This window comes from Salvia miltiorrhiza, chromosome 8, assembly GCF_028751815.1.
Source record: "Salvia miltiorrhiza cultivar Shanhuang (shh) chromosome 8, IMPLAD_Smil_shh, whole genome shotgun sequence".
Lineage (NCBI taxonomy): Eukaryota > Viridiplantae > Streptophyta > Magnoliopsida > Lamiales > Lamiaceae > Salvia > Salvia miltiorrhiza.
Genome location: NC_080394.1, coordinates 1,476,464 through 1,499,939, shown reverse-complemented (window position 1 = coordinate 1,499,939; position 23,476 = coordinate 1,476,464). Strand labels below are relative to the sequence as shown.

The window sequence follows — 23,476 nt, the reverse complement described above, 5'->3', positions numbered from 1 at the left end:
AAATAAGTTTGACATTTAAGATCAAGCAATGAACACGGAAAAACAACTTTTATAAATTTATTTCACCAATAATAGATTTACAAATACAACATCAAGAAGTGTCACACTATTACATTTTTTTTAAATATTATATTCATGTATATTTATAAATTCGCAAATAAAATTACCAGCTATTTTGAATTTGTAATTTTGACATTTGAAGTGTGACGAATTAAATCACCATCTTTTCAATTTTTGTAATTTTGTCTTCCTAATTCTTTCGATCATCAAATTATTGAATTGAAACTTACATGAATTAGTTCATCAATATAGTATTCATGTTACGACGTTGTTTTTTATAATATTATTAAATATTAGTAAAAATTATGGTGCGAACCCAAGATACAATCTTTTTACAATTTGAAGAAATTATTGAATTGAAATTACAAATTCGATGTATTTGGTGATTTTATTTGTTAAAACCCTTTTTTGCAAAATGAATTTCCATACACCTTCCTAAATTCCTAATTCCTAATAGACATAAGTTAGGTGCATTATTATGTAGTAAAACAATTACTATTATCATACAACGCTAATCGCTAAAGAAGGAGTTGTTGGTAGTCAAACAAATTCGTTGGCGAGCTGAAAAAGGCAAAAGTGGAGTCGGCGACACAAGGCGGCCGGCGGCGGCACCACAAATTTCCGGTGAAATCCGCCTCGCTTTTCTAATTCGACACTAGCATCTGCAGCTTTCCTCTCCGATCGTCGGCGGCGGCGGCCATGATCGACGATTACGACGAATACGGTAGGAAGCCGATCGAGGTGCGCGCGACGGAGGCGCTGGGGCTCGGCTTCGACCTCGCCAGCGATTTCAGGCTCAAGTTCGTGAAGAGATGCCCCGGGGGAGGCAGGCTGGTTATTCTGGACGAACGGCGCAAGCGAGACGTCGTCGTTCCCGGCGGCGGCGTCATACGCGATGTGCCGGAGAGTATACATATCGACAAGGGGGATCACGTGCGCTTCAAGTCGGATGTGCTCCAGTTCAATCAGGTTTGGTTTAGTCGTCGTCTCTGTTTGTTTCTGAGTTAATTCAGTGCATTAATTTGTTCGTTTGGATGCTTGGACTCCGAATTGCTCTGTCGTAGTAAGGGTTGGAGAAATTGAAATGGTTTTGATGCACCGGCATAGTCTTGAAACGAAAACAGTGGTGGAGATCGTTGCTTCTTGTTGAATTTGCTTTGTGGTTTGTGCTGTGAGCTCTACGTTTGCTTTACTAGTCTGCTATTAACCGTAAACTAGTGGTTGTGATGCACTTAGTGTTTGGGGCTTTTTGATAGATTAGGTTGACAGAACATAGGAGGATTGGGTATTTGAAGGATTACATCATCAAACAAACGCAAAACTGTGCAATCGATGAAAATACGTGCTTAGAGATTTTTGTTAAGTCTTTCTTGCTAATGTAATTTTTGCAGATGTCAGAGCTACTTAATCAGAAATCATCACTACAAGGAAAAGTCCCTTCCGGATATCTTAATGCCATTTTCGACCTGAGCGGAACCTGGTTAAATGATGCTGCGGATGCCAAGTATTTAGCGTTTGATGGCTATTTCATCTCAATTTATCATCTACATCTTACTGCATCACCACTAGAACTCCATGACCATGTCAAGAAGTCTGTTCCATCTCGTTGGGATCCAGCATCACTGTCCAGGTAATTTTAAGTTCTTGTCTATCTTTATAATCAAAGGAATAAAGTAGTAGACTTATATGGATACTATTGATAGACCTAAGATAACTGTTATAGTCAAAGGAATAAAGTAGTAGCCCTATATTCATACTATACTATTGATAGACCTAAGATAACCATGAAAAGAACCTTAATTTCTCAGTTGATGCGTAGATTCCCAGTTCTATTATGAAGCCCCACTTGACAATTTATAGGAATTCAACAGAGTATTCTCTGACAGTGTTCTAGCATCTTTGTGGTAAGTGCAGTGTTGAAAAGATAATACTGACAGCACGTAAATACTATATTGTGTCTTCTTTTCTACTCATTTCAACATTTTAGTAGATCATCTTTGATTATCAAAGATAGTAGGTCCATCTTCCTTTAACTTAAGTAATCTACTTCCAGCGACAGGGCTTGTCGCCTAAGTAACCTTCCCCTGTGTCAGTGCATAAGTGGTGAATAAATTATTTTTTCTACAATGCATCATGTTATCAATTTGTTTCATGCATGCATGCATTTATGAATCCCAGTGACCTCAAGGGCTACAGTTCCCCTTAAAAACATTGGCCTGCGTGTAAACGAGGTTGATGTGACCTTTGTTTCCTTGTTGAAGTAACATGTATACTTTCTAGTATTTCTTACTAATGTTAAATTTGTCACGATTGCCAGATTTATCCAGACATATGGAACACATATAGTTGTTGGAATGGCTGTTGGAGGCCAGGATGTGCTTTGTGTGAAACAAAAGTCATCTTCTCCAATTCCACCAGCTGAACTCAAGGGATATTTAGAGGAACTCGGAGATTGTCTATTCTCTGATACTAATAATAGTCCTATCTTGGAGAGAACGGCAAAAGACAACCGAAGGAAGGTATATATCAACTTGTGGAATTCATGTTAGGACTGTAGTGCATACTTCTTGCTTATACACTATAATGTTATGTCCTGTTTTCAGTAATATCAGTAATTCTGCAGGTCCCTGAAGTATTTAGTCGTATGCTACAGACACATACAATGCAGTTCACTAGCATAACAGAAACATCGAGCAAGGATGTAAGTTGCTTTCCACAATCTTTATTAGCTTTGTGAAAATTTGAGGGTGGCAATTCATTTTATTATCTGTATAGGGACTCACCCTTATTTGGTCAAAAAGAGGTGGTGACGTGTTTGCACAAAGTCACTCTAGGTGGCTCCAGACTATGGCAGCTAATCCGGAAGCAGTACTTTTCAAATTTGTACCTATTACTTCTCTGCTGAATGGAATCCCTGGGAGTGGCTATCTTAGTCATGCCATCAACTTGTACTTGAGATGTATGTTCTTACAATTTTGTGATCTAAGCTTAATCCTTTTTGTATTTTGCTCCCATTTCAGCATGTTTTCGTGCTTTCCTTCATTAATTACCAACTTTTAACTTAATACTTCTCTCTTCAGACAAACCATCATTAGAGGATTTGCCATACTTCTTGGAGTTTCAAGTTCCTACACAATGGGCTCCCTTGTTCTGTGAGTTGCCCCTTAGACACCAAAGGAGGAAGACATCTTTCCCCTCCTTGCAGTTTAGCTTATTGGGTCCAAAGATACTTGTAAGCTTTTCTCAGGTATGCTAAACCACATCGGGCAGCTAAAAGATTGTTAATTTCATATGCACGTGCCATTATCCACAATTCTAGAGACAAGCTTCTTGTGTTATTACTCCATGTTCTTTTATCATATTTTCATCAGCTTGTGCATAATTCCATGATTTTCGGGAGATATGACTTCAGCTCTAAGTTTAAGTTGTTTTCGTGGACTGAAACTCTGAAAGCACAAACTTTTTATGAGATACATTTACTTTGTGTGCTCATTACAATCAGTTTAATTCAAACAAATATCTTTTAAAAGTGAAGCTAGTTTTCGGATGTTACCTGCACAATGTAGATGAAATTGTGATTAAGGTGCACCTTTTTGTGTGCTCATTTACTTTGTTTCTATTATTGATTACTACTATGTGATTGATTTCTGTATTATCGTCTGGCGCTGCTGATTTGCATATTTATCATTGCAGGTTACAAGTGATCAAAAGCCAATTATTGGTCTGCGCCTGTATTTGGAAGGTAAGAAAAGCAATCGACTGGCAATTCATGTACAACATCTGTCGAGCCTTCCAAACATAATGACGACGCTCTCAGCAACGCACTGGCGGGGTTCGGATGAATACGAATCCTGTGATCAGTTCTTAGAACCAGTCAGATGGCAGAGATATTCGAATGTATGCTCATCGGTAGTCAAGCACGATCCTAGCTGGACACGAGGAGAATCCCTTGGCGCCTTCATTGTGACCGGTGCACAGCTCGTGATCAAGGGAAAATGGCCCAAGAAAGTTCTCCACCTCCGTCTGCTTTATTCCCACGTCCCCAACTGCACCATCAGAAAAACAGAATGGGCATCCGCACCCGAAGCATCTCGCAAGTCCAGTTTCCTCACAAATCTGAGCACGACGTTCACCTTCACCCAGCGGGCAGTGGCCGATGCCAGGCAGCCCCCAGCAGCTTTGAACTCCGGCGTGTACCCGGATGGCCCTCCGGTCCCAGTTCGCTCGACGAAGCTGCTCAAATACGTCGATGCCACCGAGGTTGCCCGTGGCCCGTACGACAGCCCTGGGCATTGGTTGGTAACAGCGGCTAAGTTGGTAACTGATGGTGGCAAAATTGGTTTGCAAGTGAAATTTGCTTTGTTGGATTATTCCCAAGAAGCGTAGTTAGTTTTCTTTTCTAAATGAGTGTTTTTTTTTTTTCTAATTTGTTTGGTTTTGTTATAAATTATTCTTTGTCCATAATAATATTGTGATGCTGATAGAAATAGAAAGAGAAACAAACTCAGGTCTTTGTATAGTTACATTAGGTTAAGAGGTTGGGTTGGTGTATTTACTACACTATATACAGTTTTTTTCCTAAAAAAAGTAGAAAGATAAGAAACAATAAAAGAAAAAAAATAGGAAAAGATAAGAGGAAACCCAAAGGAAATTACATAAAGAATACTCAAGTTGTATAAAGCCATTCTCTTGCCCCATCATGCAAACAGAAGAATGGAAATCAATCACATGTGTTTTTGGAACTATAATATTTACAAAATGTCTCAAGTTGAAATGACTCAAATTGATAGTTCATGTATGTAAACTAAGGTACAATGATTGCCCTTTTGGAACTATAATCTTCACAAAATGAGTCAGTAACAAGATATTCAAACAAGAATGGAACTATAATCTTTAACATTTACCACAAAAGATGACACCATTGCAAAAACGAAACGAATGTATTCTGATAAGAGCTCAATAATCACAATGGCTACATGAAGGAATCAACCAAAAGAAGCAAAACCTCTCATTCAACCTCAATTTCAGAAAGTTGATGCATAAGCATGCTCTCGAACCCTACAACTAGCCGGCTCCCATCTCCACGTCTCATGTTATGAAGTAAGAACGAATATACTCCTTTAATAGCTCAATACTTACAATGTACATGATGGAATGAATCAAAACAGCAAAAAGAAGCAAAACCTCTCATTCAATCTCAATTTCAAGAAGTGGATGCATAAGCATGCTCTCGAACCCTACAACTAGCCGGCTCCCATCTCCACGTCTCATGTTATGAAGAACGAATATATTCCATTAATAGCTCAATACTTACAATGTACATGATGGAATCAATCAAAACAACAAAAGAAGCAAAAGCTCATTCAATCTCAATTTCAGAAAGTAGATGCATAAGCATGCTTCTCTGACCCTACAACTAACCGGCTCCCATCTCCACGTCTCATGTTATGAAGAAAGAATATATTCTGTTAATAGCTCAATACATACAATGTACATGATGGAGAATCAATCAAAACAGCAAAAGAAGCAAAACCTCTCATTCAATCTCAATTTTAGGAAGTGGATGAATAAGCATGCTCTCGGACCCAACAACTAACCAGCTCCCATCTCCACGTCTCATGTTATGAAGTAAGAACGAATATATTCCGTTAATAGCTCAATACTTACAAAGTACAATTGTACATGATATAGAATCAATCAAAACAGCAAAAGAAGCAAAACCTCTCATTCAATCTCAATTTTAGGAAGTGGATGAATAAGCATGCTCTCGGACCCAACAACTAACCAGCTCCCATCTCCACGTCTCATGTTATGAAGTAAGAACGAATATATTCCGTTAATAGCTCAATACTTACAAAGTACAATTGTACATGATATAGAATCAATCAAAACAGCAAAAGAAGCAAAACCTCTCATTCAATCTCAATTTTAGGAAGTGGATGAATAAGCATGCTCTCGGACCCAACAACTAACCAGCTCCCATCTCCACGTCTCATGTTATGAAGTAAGAAAGAATATATTCCGTTAATAGCTCAATACATACAATGTACATGATGGAATCAATCAAAACAGCAAAAGAACCAAAACCTCTCATTCAATCTCAATTTCAAGAAGTGGATGCATAAACATGCTCTTGTACCCTACAACTAGCCGGCTTCCCTAGCAACGTCTCATGTCATTAAGTAAGAAGGAATATATTTCGTTAATAGCTCAATACATACAATGTACATGATGGAGAATCAATCAAAACAGCAAAATAACCAAAACCTCTCATTCAATCTCTATTTCAGGAAGAGGATGCATAAGCATGCTCTCGGATCCCACACCTAGCCCGCTCCCCTCGCCCCGTTTCCTGTTATGCAACAACCCAAACGACACAAAGCCGATCACAATAACCACGATAACATGCCCAACAAACACCAAATTCACCAATGCCACCCCCCTCCACACATCATCATCAAGCTCACACTTGACATCAGCTTCTCCTCTTTCAATCTTACCACACCCTTTCAACCCAAATGCATCAGTGTACAACGAAAGCCCTACTTGCAGCACCCAGCTGCCCTTCAAAACGAGCCCACACGACAGCAAAAACTCCGCGAAAAACGCACTCGGCCTCACCGATAAACACAGGCAACACCCAGCGCAGAGAAGAGTGAAATAACCAAGAATTCGATACAGCCAGACACCAAACCCAATAAGCCCCCTCCCAGCCATGTAAAACTCAATCAGAAATGCAATTGCAGCAAATGCGAAAACAAGATTGTCAGGTAAAAAAGAGCAAAGATCGAAACTTTCCTTCGCAACGATCAGAATTAGGATCACCCAGAAGAGGGAGATGACGAATGACTGCTGCAGGAATGAGAATTTGTGAATTGGGGATTCGGAAATTGCGAGGAAGAAGACGATGTGGGAGAGCGAGGCGATTGGGAGGAGAATTAGGAGTGAGTAGATATCGAGGGTTTTCCAGTTGGATTGGGAGAAATACCATGTTCTTGATCGGTAGAGAGAAGGGTTGGTGAGGTAGAGAGAGGAGGAGCAGAGGAGGCGGCGGAGGCCGAGGGGGCAGAGGAGGAGGGATGCCGTGAAATGGGTAGCTAACGACGTCGTTGACATTTGCCTTTTCCTGAAAAGGGCGCTAATCGGCGGAGTAGAATCGGATTTTGAAGAAATTTGAGAGAATCATTTTGGCTCTGAGCTCTGTGCTTTGTTTTGGAGGAAGGGGACAAGTTGACAATTGTAAAATCCAACTAGCTGCCTGCAATTTCTTTGTTTCTTCTTCTTTCTTGTTTTTTTTCTTTGTTTCTTCTTCTTTCTTGTTTTTTTAAGAAAAAAATTATTTGTTTCTTCTTGAATCTTGATACAACTGTATAGGTTTTTAATTTATTTATTTTTTTGTGAAGGGTGGCATGAAATTGAAATCGAAATATATTCCCTCTCTTCATAAAAATATTGCTATAAAATAATATTCCATTTACAAAAAAATTGTCATCTTATAAACAACACGAGCTTTAATAAAATGTGAGTGAAATTATAAACAAAATAAAAATTTTACTTTATAAATTGAAATTACGTGACCATATTGTTATAAAATGAAGTGACAAATTTTTATGAACAGATAAAATGTATTTCAACCAGTTATTTTTTTTAAAAAAAATGTGCAAATAGCTACCTATGTAATTAATGATTAAAAATATATTAATTGACAATAAATTCGATTGATTGATTAATTAATTTAAAAAACTAAATTCTTTAAGCAAATTAATTACATATACATACTCTAATTAAAATTAATCGTTGTTAATAATCATTTTGATGAAGTTTTGACAGAAGTGTTTTTGACAATTAATTTAGCTTTTATATATAAACATATAGTATAAGGAATGTGATCAAATCAAAACCTACCTTAACCTACAAACTATATAATCCTGAATTCAAATTCCAAAAAAATCATAATTACAAAGCAATTACATTATCACGAAAATATAATTACTTATGTATTGAAACCCAACCCTGTTCTAAAATCACTCAAGACTTCTAAAATTAAGAAGTATCAATAGATATAAATAGCCTCCTTTTACCACACACTGCATAAAATTGACAAGTAAAAATTACCACTGCATAAATCAGTAGTGAAACATTAGCAAAACACTTGAAACAGAAACAAAGAAAGCATATCCTAAAAATTATCGAATCTTCTATTCAATTTTTAACAACAGAAACAGCTCTTCGGAATGGGATGATCTATTCTTACACAACAACCACTCGTTGAACTTCAATATTCAGACAATACAAATCTTCTTGTCCCTCTCGGTTGTGTTTCAAAATAAAAGGCCTCGAGAACTCGGGGCCTATATCGGCTCTCCAGCCCGAAAAAACCACAGTTCTGTGGATTAAACGGAACCTGTAGCGTCGCATATAGTAGTGACTCACTTTTTTTTCATCGCGTTGCAATCATAATCAGAATAGCCAATAAAATCTAACCGCGGGAAACGTATCATGTCTCTGATTGATCGTCATTCTCCTCGGGTAGCCCGAATACTCTAAGGTTTCTATCCATCGACCCAACAGCCACGTATTTTGCATCGGGGCCAAACTTGACGCTGGTTATTTTGCCTGCACCCAAACAGTTAGAGCAAGTGAATAGATTTTCACCGGAAGCAACATGAAAAGCAAAGATACACTGTCAAAGCATCATGGTCGAGGATGGTGAACATGTATGGTGCAAGGAGGACGAGGGATATACCTGTGCCGGACAAGTCGGGGAATGTTTTTATGCAATTCCATTCAGATTTGACGTTCGCAACTTGATAGACTCTGTAATATACCATAGATGAAATGAAGCATTCACAATAACAAAAACAAAAACAAAAAAAATCATCGTTATCACTTCAAGATCTTCATATATATCTATGACAGCTGCAGACTAAAGAACTTCAGAAAAATTAAAGAAAACAGAATATCTCAGTTACGCGTACTTTTGAATTTATTCATTTTTTTGTGGTGGTTTCAACACATTCTTAAGCCAAATAATGTTATTTCAAATTTCAATACCTGATGTCTGATCCTCCTAGAGCAAGGTAACTTCCACTATGGTCGAATTCCACTGCAAAATCAGGAAGGTCTCAAGTGAGGAAAATGAGAAAATCCACTATCTTGCATACAGTCAAAGAACAGACAGATATACATTTAACCACAAACTAGACAGTTTATTGCTTAACTTCTAAAATATGTATACATAAAAAAACCTGATTGTGTAGGTGTATTTTCATCGTAAGGGGCAAAAGTCCTAAAATTTTTCAGCCTTCGCAGATCCCAAAGTTTAACTCCATCGTGTGCTGCAGTCTGAAAGTTCAAACATAATATTGCAGTCATAAAGAACTTGTATTTCACATTATTCACTTTCTATTTAAGGAAAACCTACCGCCAGGAAGTAACCATTCTCTGAAAATGAAATGGCCGTTACAGCCCCACCTCCCCCTACATGCCCATCAAATTTTGCAACATTTGTCTGCAATGGTAGTTAGATTAATTGAAGAATCAAACAAGGAAATAAACAAATAGATCGGAAATTCATATAAACGAATCTGCACCTGAGTTTTTACATCCCAAATCTTAACAAGCCCCCCAGAATTACCCGTTCCAAGGATGAGACCATCAGGATGAAAGGCCGCAGATGTGTATCCCTCAGCAGATCCCGATGTATCTTCTACCTGCAAAGACCAACAAATTAAAAAAACAGGAAAATTAACATATTTGGTTCCTTTTATGTGTACAAATCAGAGACAAGGTATGTACCTGAGTGAGGCATGAACCTGAAGAAAGTTCATAGAAGCACCATGTGTTATCAAGGGAAGCAGTGACAAAGTAGTTATTGGTTGCATGGACTGTAACAGCTTGCACCTGTCATACAGTCAGGAAGAATCGATAAACAATTTCAGAGTAGACATACGTCCAATTCACCAATTTTCAAGCCCAAATCTTACTCCAGTAGCTACTAATCTTATGAATTTTATTTTCTAAACATCTTTTGCTATAGCAATACTACTTGTGTGTGCCAGAATTCAATCATACCTGTATTTCAATTAGAGGAGCATAATGCAAATTAACGCAAGAGATAAGCCAGCAAACAAATTGTATAAGATTACATTCCACTAACCAGCATACAAGTTAATTACCTCAGCAGTGTGATCCTTCAGAATGTGCCTACACTCAAAATCTCCACCTTCAGAACCTCTCCATACACGAACTGTCTGCAATGAGAAGAATAATATGATGTTCCACAACACACAACTTGTGGGAAATGCAAGCGGTAGAACATAATAACCTAAACGTTTACCAGAAAAAAAAAAAAAAAAAAAAGTTTAACATAATGCTGTTCAATTGGAAATAAAGGAGAAAAAGAAGCTCAATCTTTTAAATTCCATAAAATCTTCTGATTGGTAGAAAATATGAAGAGCATTTCACACATGTTTCAAAAGCTTATAGAAACAAGCATTATTTGAACAGAAAATAGTAGCGCAAAATGTTTCTTTTATGTTTGGCATTACCTTATCAGCAGAACCAGTAACTACTAATTCACCTTCCGCAGCAAATTTGACACTTGTAACCTAGACAAGAACCGAAGTATGTTATCCATCTTCATGAAAGAGTTAAAACAAGTTTAAACAAAGGGAGATAGAAAACAAAACAAGGTTCAATTCGGCAAACCTTCTTTGAATGGCCACTTAGAGTAGATACTACTTGGCCTGAAGATCTATCAAAAACTACAGCATTTGAGTCGGCCCCAGCAGTGGCAATGAGATCCTAAAAGAAACATCCACAGTAAGTCGTACAATGTCTTTATATCAAGAATTCGAATATATAAGAGAACAGTTGATGGAAATTTATACACCTACTAATATCATAAGGGAAAATTGCAGAGTACTAGAGAACTAATCAACAACCATATGCTATGGAATACCAAAGTTGGGGAGAGTGGCACTGACAAAAAAAAGCCAGCAACTCTAGAATAATTACCACAAATACCATAGTAACAATGAAAAAACAAAATTAGTAGTTACAGATAGGAAATTTAAAACTAGTGCTGAATAATTTTCAGATATCTATTTTGAGTAATAATTAAATTATAGTCCGATATGTTGGAAACTTCCGTTTAAAATGCTCAAACTATCATAGCAAAGAAGCCAACAGTTCTAAAAAAGGCAGTTCTGTAGACCTTTTGCATTGCTGTATACAATTTGATGACTACTTCAAATTATCATCAATGTGATTTCAATTAGCATGCAAAACATAATGAAGATTAGCATGTGATAAGAGTCATAAGGCATATCAGGTATTGGAGCATTCTTTTCTAACTTACTTCTTAATTTTTTCGGGCAGAACCCAAAAACAAAAGCAAAAGCCATTATCATTAAATTATATGATGAACCAACATCCACGCATCATATATCTCTTTGGTGATTGTGTTGAATATTGTCCTACAAATTGCTTATCAATGTTGAAGAATATGAGCTTTCTTCCCCAGAGACTATATCAGAACTTGACTTTTTAAACAGTCTTGAAACTGGATGAAACATCACAACATGAGGGAAGCAATCTGTTGAACACTCAAGGAAATCTATCGCAGAAAGATATAGATAGAAAGTGAACTTTTCATACCTTGGAGTACAAGATGTCCATCGAGAGAATCCCAGGTTTGCTGGTTTTATGAAGAGGATTTACAGTGAGTTGAGTGTACCTCTCCACAGCTTCAATAGGAGCCAATGTTGAAGGTATCTGGCAGACCACACACAAACACACACTCACATACATATCTATGAAAGAGCATCAAAACAGAAGTTCCTGTGAAAATTTAGATTTATGGACACTCTATTTGACAAGAGGCACAGTACTATATTAACCCAGGACATACCTGTCGCTTTTTCCTTTGTTGTGAAAGGACAGCGTTACAATCTGTAAGCTCTGAAATAATACTATTTGAGATTCCTAGCCGAACCCTTTTACCATCAGGACCCATCTCACCATCCTCGATTGCTACAAGCACAATTGAAAAATGAACCAAAAACCCCACACAAGAACTCAAACATAGAATGAACTTTGAATCTCAAAAATGAGGAACCTCTTTTCCCATTGCTTAAAGCAGCAGCATTCACTGTATCTTGTGCAGCTACAGACATGGGTATTTGTCTTTCAGCTTGTGCCAATAACTCCCTTGCCTCATCTCTTTCTTTCTTCAACCTTGCAATAACACGACATGCCGCATCATGCTGCAAGGAACAAAGTAAATGTTAGTAAACATTGTATACCATGCCAACATCATGAAGCTACAGTTTGACAAATCCATACCTGATACAAGGCATGGCTCAGCTCTTGCCTAGCAGTATGTAACTGTTGCTCCAATGCAAAATTTGATAGCATCAAACCATCCCATTCCTAATGTAAATAAAATAAGAAGAAAGCATAAGAGTGAGAGCTTAATTTTGCATCTTCACTTCTAAGCTGATTTGTAATAAAACTAAGACCAAACAAGGAAAATGTGGGAATCCAATAAGCAACAAAGCACCATTACATTTCAGTAGAAAAATTATTTCCTCCATCTGGCTGAAAGATATACATCAGCTAGAAAGACAATGATTTTTTTAAAAATAATGATCTTCTTGCAAAGTGGCTCTGTCTAGTATTAATATATGCAACTCTCTAAATAATAGCAGTCTCATTGTAGCTTAAGACTGGGACTTTTCTATATAAACAAATTAGACTTAATGTGTATGCTTTACAATTACAAAGTAATAAGTTCAATGACCATAGTAAGAAGCCGTATATAAACTCTTTCCTCTATGAAGGGGAAAAAAATGTGTATGGTAAAAGTAGAATCTTCTATATTTTGGTCCAACAATTGAGATTCAGGATGAAACGGTATTAAAGAAGTTGAGAAAGAGAACCACGTACTATCTGAAACATTCCCAGCATCCCAGGGATACTAGCAGTCTGCATTGGTCGGGGCTTCACAATCTGGCACAAAATAATCAAGCTCAAAATATAAACATGGTTACCATAAGAAAGAGATACCTATCCTCAGAAATTAACAACAAAAGGGGCTAATATCCAAACCAAACTACTAAATATGCAGCAATCATACCTTCCCAGCCTTGACAGGAACAATATCATCCATTGTCATAGGCTCTCCAGTAATGGGACATTTACCAAAGTCCTGAGCAATTTTTTTTTAAAAAAAAAAGAAAGATTAGAAAAGGACAAGAAGGCATAAATAGTGAGTCTTCAATCACTGATAGATTTACTAACATAATTCACCAATGGTAGATGTTAGGACTTCAGGGGAACACAAGAAAGAAAGAAAAAAATAGTTATGATAATTTCTCCAAGAGGCTCAAAATACCATCAGTTACAATTTACAATTTTACATCAAGACTAACCAAAAGATCGCCTGGATAAATAAAATCTAAAGCTCTTTTGAACTGAATAAGGACAGTCAAGTTAGTCTTATCTTTTAAAAACATTTCTTCATAACGTGTTTCGCAATATAACATTTCTCGAGAACTGTGAAAGATTGAAAAAAAAGCTCAAATGCTTATAATTATAAAGCTTCAATATTTATCTAGGTTGAATCAAAGGATTATTCAGTTATTCCTTAAGGAGCTAGATGTCTCGTACCGAACTTCACCAATTGGGATACTACATTGGATACCAATAATACAAGGAACATTGAAGAATCGAAGATCTTACTTAAACAAACTTCTTAAAGTCAACTTAACACAAAACAGTCATTTTTATCTCACTACAATGAGAGGTATCAGAAATCAAACATGCCACAATTCCCTCCGGAAATTTCAAATCTCCTTCCTTCTAAATTTTCTCGCCGCAATTCAACAAAAATGAATAAAGATAAACTCAATCAACAGGTGAAATCAAGCATACTCAACAATAGAAATGCTAAAGCGTATCAAAAATTAAAAAAACGAACCGAGATGTGACGCTCGATTAAGCGCTTCTCGAAGAGGAGACCGGAACTCTTCGAGACCACAGGCTCCTCCGGCACCTCGCCAGAAACTGCGAAGAAAAGGTAGAAATACACGCGTCAAAACACAAAATACAAGCAAAGCTAGATGCAGGCGTTAGCTGAGAAAGTAGAGATGGTGGATTTACTTGAACAATTCATGGCGTTTGCTGCTTTGCTCTGTATATGCGCTAGGGTTTATGGTCTAGCAAGAGGGATACAGTGAGGGAGGGTGAGAAGGCAAATACCACAAAATCGTCGATTCAAAGTTGTATAAATTTGGAGTCGCGAAATTGCTAATGCCAGAGCGTTTATGCTAATGCCACGCCCAACAGCTATCCTTGCCCCTTTTTACCCTTTGACGAATTTTGACCTCCCTTGTCTTTACCAATCACTAGAGTAAAAATATTTTTCCTATTGGTTATTTATTTCATTATTTGAGTGATACAATTCAATGTGCTATAGAAACTAATTTTTTATAGGATGTGTTATAATTATAATTAGATAGTAGATACTATTTTTATAGTTCGTAATGTTAATTCAATCTCGATTAATTTTGTCACTTCATGTTAGTACTGCGATATAGGTAGGTTGGTGTGGGATTTGGTTCTCTAACTAAAGTGAGCAAATTTTAAGACTAAACTTATTCAATTTAAGTTTGGGTTAGACTCACTAATACTACAAAATAGGAATTGTAAGATTTACCTTAAACAATAACTTGGGAAATTCTAGAGTTTTTGAATGCTTGAATGGGCTCAAGGATATCCTTTTAAGTTTTGAATGCTTGAATTTCCTATAATCTTGTTTGAGACCAATGCTTTTTGTATTTGGGTGAGAGAATTATATGTTAGAGAGATAGTCTCTACCTTTACTAGTTTTGACGTGCAACAGAACTATGTACTTCATATAATATGGATGTTTGAAAATTATACAAAATCTAGGTAAGTTCATCTTTCTGTCTAGCATCATGTTGCAGGCTATAAGCATATACGTTGTTATTGTATCTTGACTGGTCGAGTGTCAGATTGTAGTTAACTCTATATTATACTCACATTGTCTCATAAAAACATACTCATTTTGTCATTTGAATCGTCTCACAAAAACATGCCCATTTTCACCACAATCTATTTACTTTCTATTCCTATTTTTCATAAAGTGAAATTCATTTTTCATTTACAATATAATTTCATCTGGCATTTTTTTTAAATGCGCGTCACTTCCAAATGGGTATGTTTTTGTGTGACCTCATACCGACCAATTTAAATTATGTTGTTGACATTACTTCATGCTATTTAAAGTTTCATGTTTAAAAGCTCATAAAATAAAAATCATATTTAAATTTGATCCTAAGTCTATATATATAAGTTTGAATTAGTTTACATCCCAAATTAGAAAATGTACAAATAGACGGGAATACTGGATCTCTCTAATGACGACATTTCGTAATCGTATTTAATAGATTATATTACTAACTTGATTCTAAAAAATTGTAGCATTTACTTTCACATTTCTTATAATAAAAAATTTATTTGACAAAAAAAATTTATGTGGCAAACCAATAACGTCGGTTTGACTCCATTGTACGGTCGTCCCTCTTAGCTATATAACCAACTATATTTCCCTTCTCTCTCATCATTTCTTAATCTCTCTAAAAATTCCAAACCAAGAAAGAGCCAAATTATAAAAAAAATAAAAATAAACAAAAGAGCCTTTCACTTTCTGTCCAATCGTTTTAGTTTGAAGTTTTTGGTGCCATTTGTTTTGACGTTTAATTCCAACCTCTGAATTAAATCAAAAGTGGCCATGAGAAAAATGTTGTAAGCATGTATTCCTTTCTGGAGTGTTAGGAAAAGCCCATAATCCGATCTCTCATTAATCTTTTGTATATTTTTAGTCTCTTATTAATATTCTAAATTTAATTGTGGGAGAGAATCATGTTGCAGGAGATGGTTCATCCACAAGATCAACAACTCTCCATTGTAATTGCCTTTGGCTCCTAAATATTCTTATATCCTTTAATTCTTGTTTTATGGTGATTTATGATCATGATCATGCATGCATATATTTCTCTTAATTGTCATGAAGTTTTATTAATCATTTATGGTTTTTTAGGGATGAGTTCATGTGGGAACCATTTGTCTTGAAGGAGTATATGATGATATGAACATATAAAGATCAATTGTTCAAATTGGTTCATGATTCCTTCAAGGGAATTGGTTCTTATGTGATCTCTCCTTTGTATTCACATTTTCATCATGGATTTGAATTTGGGGTTGTTCTTGATCTACCTTTCTTTTGGTTGAATATATAAATTTTTAAAGATCAAAGTGACGAGCGAATTCAAATACGAGATATTTGATCTCAGATATTAACCATGTTATATAGGTAAAATTTATGTCATACACACAAATCATTTTAAGGGATGTTTACTTTAATGATGGACTACATACATAATTGAATACTTTAATACTCATTATTAGAGTTTCTCCAATCACACACAATTTCGTGTAATAAAAATCAAACAAAATTAGTTTAGGTGATAGAAATTATCAAGGACCTCAGCTATCCCAAACCTCCAACCCATCTTAATTAGTAAATAATTAGTAAACAATGGATTATGTGGTAAAATGATGCATAATTCTCATTTTGTCATTCTAATAGTGACAAATTCTTTACCTTTTTAATTTCCATGCAATACATTACAGGGGTAAAAAGATGAAACACTTATTTTTTAGTAGGGAAGGAATCCTATTTTTAACTATCTAGCTAGACTTTTTCTTTTTGTTTGTTGGAGTGAAATGGATTAATTTGACCTTAAATTTTCTTTAGTCACAAAAAACTTTCTAGTTAGTCTCATCACACACATGCAAAATGTTGTGATTTTGTTTTATAATATTTTTCTAGCAGGAGGAATTCAGCAACCCCAATATTGGAAGCCATTTATTGGAATTCAGTGAGTCTGAATTATTCCCAGAGACTGTCCAAAATTCTGAAGTTGGCTCAAACACCTATGATCATGAAAAACAATCTTCTTATCAAATACAACTCTCTAATATTACTGTTGAAATGAGTAACTTCAACACTTCAACTAACATAGACGACGAAATCAAGCCGCCACCGCCGCCGCCGCCGATCGTAGCTGCCGCCGGCACGCTATTCGATGAGGAGAATGACATCTCAGCAGCCATAGACTTCACAACTTCTCCCTCTTTTTCTCATCATCAATATATCAGTAACAACAGCAGCAGCAACAACAACAACAACAACATCGATAACAACAACGACAATGATGCTAGTCAGGAAGCGTTCGACATCTCCTCGTTAAACGGGCAGCTCGACATGACGGCGGCGAGTGGGTGGGCGGCGGCGGGGCCGTATGAGGAGGAATGTATGTCGTCTTTCATGCGGATGAAGGCGTCTCAGCCGCTCATCGACTCGATCATGGTGCCGTATTTGGGGCCGCCGCCCGGTATTCCGTTCACGACGTCGACGCAAAGCTCGGGAGCTTTTATGGGGATGCAAGATCTGGAGTTTCAAGGAGATAATGCTGCTTTTTTCATCCCTGATAATATGCAGAGAGCCTTCAACTGCCCTACTGATCTTCAGGTACTTCATTGCTTTTCTTAATATCGTTATTCAGCACTATATATTGTCTTATATTCTGACTTCTCACGAAAAATAGTAATTTCGCTAGAACCTAACCCTATATATACGCAATAATGCTTCTTTAATGATCATACTTTTATGTAGTACAATAATCTTGCTTTATTTTGATCTCTTGTATGTTATTTTTGTTGGCCTATTCAATTAAGGGACTTAGTAATGAAAGCCAGCATCTATATCATGGAGGAGCAACTACAACAACTACTTCATCTCTGGCATCAGAGATTTCAAGTTTGGAAGACCCCACATTTAAAGTGGGAAAGCTCTCAGTTGAAGAAAGGAAAAGAAAGATTCATAGATACATGAAGAAAAGGAATGAAAGGAACTTTAGCAAGAAAATCAAGGTCACCATAATTTTGAAGTTTGGATCAAATAAATAGATTTCTTAATGTAAAAACTATAAATTGCACTTAACCTATAAAGCATCTGCATTTTCGTGGCCTTGGATTCGAATTTCGGGCACAATTACAGTGCAGTTACAAGATCACGAAAGTGCACTTACTTTATACGTTTCAGTACAAGGTTTGTAGTTTTTACGTTAAATTAATGAAGTTTTTACTATAACGTGCATGTGTATATGTGCAGTATGCTTGCCGGAAAACTCTTGCAGACAGTAGGCCTAGGGTGAGAGGGAGGTTTGCTAAGAATGATGAATTGGGAGAAGTTGGAAGGCATATGGGAAACAACCATGAAGATGATGTGGATGAAGATGGCCTATATTCCAATTCTATCCCTCGTGATCATCAAAGAAAGGTAAATCTTGTCTCAATATTTTATTTTGGGTAATTGTGCTTAAATACACGAACTTTCAGCGTATTCTGATTTTACGTATGAACTATAAATTATGTCTTGAAATACACAAACTTTGAATTAATATGAATTTCACACGGTAGTCGATTTTCGGCGAATTAATGTCATCACGGCTAGATGAAGTGGCAAATTATGTCATCTGACGTGGACGTTCGACTACGTCATTTAGTACATCGAATGTTTTAAGCCATGTGGACATTTCAGGCGTCCACCTCATAATTAATTTGAGCGCGATTGACAATCTTGTGAAAATTCATAATAATTGAAAATTCGTGTATTTGAAGTTGGAATTTTAAGCTCACGTGCAATGCTAAATCAGAATTAGGTGGGGAAAAAAATCATATATTTAAACACACTTATTTATTTATTTTTAACCAAAATTGCATACCCATTATAACATGCAAAATTAAGTCCATTTTTCTATGTTGTGTTTTAGGTTGTGGTGAAAGAAGAAGATGAGCTGGATTCCTCAGATATTTTGGCACATATAAGTGGAGTGAATTCTTTTAAGTGCAACTATCCAATTCAATCTTGGATTTAAGTTGAGAATTAGTTGTCACTTATAAATTACTTTAATTTGCAGCAATTTCGCATGTAATCGTTTGAAAAATCTAAAAAAAATTGGCCTATTTTATCTCATATATGGTAACAGTCATGTAGTTTTTAATGACAATTGTACGCAGTATATATATATATATACAAGTTAACTAGTGATATTTGTAAAAAATATTTTGCTTTACTATGATGTAGGTGAATCGAGCTTCTATAATAGTATGGTTGTATTATTCTTACTATGTATGTATGTATTTGTTAATTAGTTAACATGACATCTATTTTTTTTCTCTATCCAAAAGGCATATAACGTTGTATATATGTATATGACGGGGGCGATTATTCAATAAACCACCCTTATTTTAAGAATTACGAACCAGTAAAAATGCATGAATTTTATGTATAACATGCATGAATAAACTGTATAAAGGTATGAATTGTGAAAAATAATTTTTTGCTACCTTTGGGATTTGAACTCAGGACCATGAATTTATCCAACAAGATGATGAATCAACCGTAGATCTTGATGATCTAAGGGCTGAAAATGGTTCCTAATTTATATTTTAAGAAGTGTTCTTATTTTAGCCTTCCCCTGTATATGACATATCTATCTATTTGTGACCATAAGTCAATTTCATATTGTTTTATTTTAAATTTATTAATTTTATAAATTATATTTGAAAATTAAAACTCAATTGGTTCATTTATCTACTAGCTTCAAATTAGAAATGGAGCCACTCGACTATCGTCGAATCAACCTTTTTTAGTTAATTATATTTTATTATATATATATATATATATATATTTAATTATATGTATAAAAAAAAGTATAATTTTATCCATCTAAACTTATTCTTAAATATAGAAATACATTTATTGGTCTCTATATATTTAAAATTCTAACTTCGTTCTTGCAAGTGCTTCCAATGAGTTAATAAAAAACAAAAAGAATATTTTTTGCTCATTTTCATAAAATATCTCGAACCTTTTGTTTTCTACTAAAAAACATCGAATTTTCAGCATTGTCCATAAAATATTTCGTGATATAAAACTCCATAACCGAAAAATGACTCTTCTCAAACTGATTTCTGTTAAATTGTAAATCTTACACCATCAAATTGATAATTCAATACTTTTCCTATAAAATTTTCAGCCATAAAATTTTGTATAAATAAAACATTTTATAATGAAAACCTAAGTTCAAAACGTCTTTCACTGTATAATAAAACATTTTGAAAGTTTCAAAAAAAAATTCGAAAAAGCAAAAATTAGAGATATCTTATAAAAAAAACTTTGAAAGTTTTAATCTTTTAAAAGAAAACCAACGTTCATAACATTTTATTAAAAATCCTAAAAGTCTAAAAATATAAAACACTATTAACCCAGAACTAACATAAAGTTAGCTAATATGTTATATGTTCAGCCAGATTTTATTGCTCATTCACGAAGTCGGATTAACCACATCTTTAATTACTTAGTTAAGTACTTATATCTAAATATCTAATCACTTCATCTTCCCCTCGGCACCCATCTGCATCTTGGCGCAGTAGTCGAACAAGCTCCCGTCGAAACAACGTCGTATCGCCTCTTTCGAAAGGTAGCCTTCCTCGTCCCTTGCTAGAATGTACAGAATAGTCCACTCCAACTTGCTAGCAACCCTGCACCACCTCTTCAATTACTAAAACTCAAAAAAAACTTAAAAAAAAAAATGAAACTATACTAGTTCATACCATCCAAAAATGTCGAATGCTTCTCGATTTGCTTCGGTCATGCTCCATAGCTCGCCGTACGTAAGTTTATCCGGGAACTCGGCCGCGTGCTTGCTGAATATACTCTCGAATTCCGGTGGGCAGTACCTGAAATTCGAGGATGAATACTAGAAATTGTTGTCCCTTTTCAAACATTCAAACGATGAAGACCTTCTATATATATCCAAGGTTCAAATCTCACCGCTTCCTTTCTCAAGGGAAAATAAACTAGAATTGCTTCCTACCTTCCTTCTCTATCGTAGGTTCTTGAACTGCTTCCGTGCTTCGCCTTGTGTATGTTGTAAAGGTATATCGGAAAGAAAGGAGAAGGAAGCCATCCCTAAGCAATATTAAGATGAATTGAAACTTTGAGATTCAAAATCCTTCATAATTTCTATGATCTAAACTAATATAGATGATTTATATCATGAGTTAGTTGTCTTATCAATTACTCCTACTGTCCCACTTATAATATGACCCCTTTCTGAAAATAGGTGGTAATTACGTACTCTACACTCTTAACACTTTATTCTTAATATATGTGTCCGTTTTATTGTGCAATTATAAATGGGACAGAGAGTATAAAAAATAAACGCATTTTTACTATACATGTTTTCAAGACCAATTACAAGAGGAGTATTGGCTCAAGAACTCACCTCTTAACACTTTATTCTTAATATATGTGTCCGTTTTATTGTGCAATTATAAATGGGACAGAGGGAGTACAAAAAATAAACGCATTTTTACTATACATGTTTTCAAGACCAATTACAAGAGGAGTACTGGCTCAAGAACTCACCGGAAGCGTTGCATAACTCATCGAAACATTGATGATAATCGCCATTACGAAGGAGGCGATCATGTTGAACCCGAGTTGGCGAAACCCTACAAAAACACAATTAAGGAGACTCAAGAGAGAATTTAAAAGATGAACATCCTAATCAATCATGGGAGGTGCAATTATGAATACCAGAATAAGTTTCCCATGGATAGATGATCCCATTATCATCTTGATCAAAGAAGGCACAATGCTGCTGCAGCACGCTCAAGTCGTTATGCGCAAGGCCCGGCGTCCCGTTCGGGTGGTCCATATCGGGGGCCACCAATGCCCTAGCCACATCTGAAATTCCACATAAATCAAGTAGTGTTTACCCCTTTGCAAGGCTACCTAATCCAACCCCACTAATGATTCACTCTTAACATTCTAATAAACTAAAAATTGCTAGATTCCAATAATTTCACTATGGCATTGTTAGCTTTTAGTAGAGAGACCAGTGGACTTGTGGCTTGCAATCCCAACCTATTGGGAAGAAGAAGCATAATTAAGTCCCAATTTAGTTGCATTTTATCAACTTTTTTTATTATATACGTGATGAGATTGTAAAGTAAAAAATTCACTATACAATCTCTAATCAATGTTTCAAGTGAATAGTGCATTATATAATAGCTATATCACCAAATTAAATAGCAAGAAATTGTCTTACTTCAAATTCAAAATATAGCAAATATAATCCACGCCATAAAGGAACAAGCGACACCAAATATATATATATTTTAAAATTCATTAAATTATCAGTATTTTGTGTGAATAATCGATAATACAATAACTATATTACCAAATCAAATTACAAGAAAATTATCTAACTTCAAATTCAAAACATAGAAAATATAATCCACACCAAAGAGAAACAAGGGGCACCATTTTTTAAAAAAATTCTTATAAAACTATTAAATTATCAGTGTTTCATATGAATAATTAATGATATGATAACTATATCACCAAATTAAATTGTAAAAAAATGTCTTCCCTCAATTTCAAAACATAAAAAAATGTAACTCCACCATTTTTTTTCTGATCCGCCTCTAATAATACCATATTTCCGAACTAAAATCCAAAAAAAAAAAAAAACAAAAAAAAAACAAAAGAAGAAACTATAAATTTTTTCTACACTCGCCTCTAACAGTGCCATATTTTGGAATTAATCAAAATCCATAAAAAAAAAGAAAAAGAAATTAAAGAAACAAAAAATCATTTTTTTTTCTGCATTGGCCTCTAATTATAGCAACTCACATGGTTTAGGGATGGAAGTTTCCAAATCAGTCCGCACCGGCCGCTCCATAGTCACCGGAGCAAGCGGCGCCTCCGCCGACAATGCAGCGTTTCTGTCCATCCCACCTGCAGCCACAGCGTAAGACCTCGCCATATCTCACACACTGATCAATTCTGAGTGAGAGAGAGAGAGAGTTAGATATATAGAAAATGGCGCAGCGGTGGCGAGGAGAGAGAGACGGCGCGTGGCGGACATGCAGAGCGGCGGCGGCGCTCACATACGACTTCTATTTGACACGTGCGACGGCATATGCATGTGTCCGTCGCTGCAGCAGTCTCAAGCAGAGGGATTCGAGTCGTCTTGACCAAATCCGATCTTTACTTTGATAAATTAGACAGATAAATAAATACGGTGAATTTGAACACAAAATCTCAGATTTTGAGCATTAATCATCTATTGTTTGATCAACACACGCATACGTCGAATCCAATTTTTGACGACGTATTGTTGTGATCGACGTTGAATTGTATTTCGCTAAACTTATTTTAGAGAGTTTATGAGATGTTTCGTGAATT

The 23,476-nt window shown here is 35.7% G+C and overlaps 5 protein-coding genes across 9 annotated transcripts; 2 read left to right on the top strand and 3 right to left on the bottom strand.

Annotated features, from left to right (window-relative positions):
* The first annotated feature begins 506 nt into the window (after window positions 1-506).
* LOC130999823 (MACPF domain-containing protein At1g14780-like) lies at window positions 507-4,563 on the top strand. Its single transcript, XM_057925484.1, has 7 exons — window positions 507-1,029; window positions 1,452-1,690; window positions 2,378-2,579; window positions 2,684-2,761; window positions 2,836-3,019; window positions 3,141-3,307; window positions 3,754-4,563. Exons 1-7 carry the CDS (start codon window positions 760-762, stop codon window positions 4,444-4,446), a joined length of 1,833 nt encoding a protein of 610 aa, XP_057781467.1. The 5' UTR covers window positions 507-759; the 3' UTR covers window positions 4,447-4,563.
* Window positions 4,564-6,330: 1,767 nt separating this feature from the next.
* On the bottom strand, window positions 6,331-7,176 carry LOC130997031 (uncharacterized). The gene has a single exon (XM_057922310.1). The coding sequence runs from the start codon at window positions 7,174-7,176 to the stop codon at window positions 6,331-6,333; it is 846 nt and encodes a 281-aa protein (XP_057778293.1).
* A 981-nt stretch (window positions 7,177-8,157) lies between these two features.
* Window positions 8,158-14,374, bottom strand: LOC130999824 (pre-mRNA-processing factor 19 homolog 1-like). Of its 2 annotated transcripts, XM_057925487.1 has the most exons (19): window positions 14,227-14,368; window positions 14,045-14,130; window positions 13,202-13,273; window positions 13,012-13,074; window positions 12,409-12,495; window positions 12,182-12,329; window positions 11,975-12,096; window positions 11,722-11,838; window positions 10,771-10,866; window positions 10,611-10,670; window positions 10,239-10,313; window positions 9,859-9,963; window positions 9,654-9,773; window positions 9,485-9,571; window positions 9,309-9,405; window positions 9,115-9,166; window positions 8,807-8,877; window positions 8,545-8,676; window positions 8,158-8,464 (listed from the first exon to the last, which is right to left on the bottom strand). In XM_057925487.1, exons 1-18 carry the CDS (start codon window positions 14,237-14,239, stop codon window positions 8,558-8,560), a joined length of 1,590 nt encoding a protein of 529 aa, XP_057781470.1. In that variant the 5' UTR covers window positions 14,240-14,368; the 3' UTR covers window positions 8,158-8,464; window positions 8,545-8,557. The 2 variants fall into 2 exon arrangements, with proteins under 2 accessions (XP_057781470.1, XP_057781469.1); XM_057925486.1 differs by having other exon boundaries at window positions 8,158-8,676; window positions 14,227-14,374.
* Window positions 14,375-15,714: 1,340 nt separating this feature from the next.
* On the top strand, window positions 15,715-19,292 carry LOC130999829 (zinc finger protein HD1-like). 4 transcript variants are annotated; one of them, XM_057925501.1, is made up of 6 exons: window positions 15,715-15,894; window positions 16,021-16,056; window positions 16,985-17,683; window positions 17,890-18,084; window positions 18,326-18,493; window positions 18,987-19,292. In XM_057925501.1, the coding sequence occupies exons 2-6, from the start codon at window positions 16,024-16,026 to the stop codon at window positions 19,089-19,091; spliced, it is 1,200 nt and encodes a 399-aa protein (XP_057781484.1). In that variant the 5' UTR covers window positions 15,715-15,894; window positions 16,021-16,023; the 3' UTR covers window positions 19,092-19,292. The 4 variants fall into 4 exon arrangements, with proteins under 4 accessions (XP_057781484.1, XP_057781483.1, XP_057781482.1 ...); XM_057925500.1 differs by having other exon boundaries at window positions 16,982-17,683; XM_057925499.1 differs by having other exon boundaries at window positions 15,715-16,056.
* Window positions 19,293-20,481: 1,189 nt separating this feature from the next.
* Window positions 20,482-23,413, bottom strand: LOC130999833 (peroxygenase-like). Its single transcript, XM_057925506.1, has 6 exons — window positions 22,922-23,413; window positions 21,821-21,970; window positions 21,650-21,735; window positions 21,096-21,190; window positions 20,833-20,958; window positions 20,482-20,760 (listed from the first exon to the last, which is right to left on the bottom strand). Exons 1-6 carry the CDS (start codon window positions 23,052-23,054, stop codon window positions 20,607-20,609), a joined length of 744 nt encoding a protein of 247 aa, XP_057781489.1. The 5' UTR covers window positions 23,055-23,413; the 3' UTR covers window positions 20,482-20,606.
* Between the last annotated feature and the right edge of the window lie 63 nt (window positions 23,414-23,476).

Excerpts from the sequence above, each read along its gene's own strand:
- LOC130999823 (XM_057925484.1), top strand. The coding sequence starts at position 760 with ATGATCGACGATTACGACGAATACGGTAGGAAGCCGATCGAGGTGCGC. Across the intron at positions 2,580-2,683 it reads CAAAAGACAACCGAAGGAAG|GTCCCTGAAGTATTTAGTCG; the intron begins GTATATATCAAC and ends GTAATTCTGCAG. Across the intron at positions 3,308-3,753 it reads TACTTGTAAGCTTTTCTCAG|GTTACAAGTGATCAAAAGCC; the intron begins GTATGCTAAACC and ends TTATCATTGCAG.
- LOC130999824 (XM_057925486.1), bottom strand. Across the intron at positions 9,774-9,858 it reads CAGGTTCATGCCTCACTCAG|GTAGAAGATACATCGGGATC; the intron begins GTACATACCTTG and ends TGGTCTTTGCAG. Across the intron at positions 9,167-9,308 it reads AAATACACCTACACAATCAG|TGGAATTCGACCATAGTGGA; the intron begins GTTTTTTTATGT and ends CTGATTTTGCAG.
- LOC130999833 (XM_057925506.1), bottom strand. The coding sequence starts at position 23,054 with ATGGCGAGGTCTTACGCTGTGGCTGCAGGTGGGATGGACAGAAACGCT. Across the intron at positions 21,971-22,921 it reads AACTTCCATCCCTAAACCAT|ATGTGGCTAGGGCATTGGTG; the intron begins GTGAGTTGCTAT and ends GTGGAATTTCAG. Across the intron at positions 21,191-21,649 it reads TGAGTTATGCAACGCTTCCG|GGATGGCTTCCTTCTCCTTT; the intron begins GTGAGTTCTTGA and ends AATATTGCTTAG.
- LOC130997031 (XM_057922310.1), bottom strand. The coding sequence starts at position 7,176 with ATGTCAACGACGTCGTTAGCTACCCATTTCACGGCATCCCTCCTCCTC.
- LOC130999829 (XM_057925497.1), top strand. The coding sequence starts at position 16,012 with ATGTTGCAGGAGATGGTTCATCCACAAGATCAACAACTCTCCATT. Across the intron at positions 17,684-17,889 it reads ACTGCCCTACTGATCTTCAG|GGACTTAGTAATGAAAGCCA; the intron begins GTACTTCATTGC and ends TATTCAATTAAG. Across the intron at positions 18,494-18,986 it reads CTCGTGATCATCAAAGAAAG|GTTGTGGTGAAAGAAGAAGA; the intron begins GTAAATCTTGTC and ends GTTGTGTTTTAG.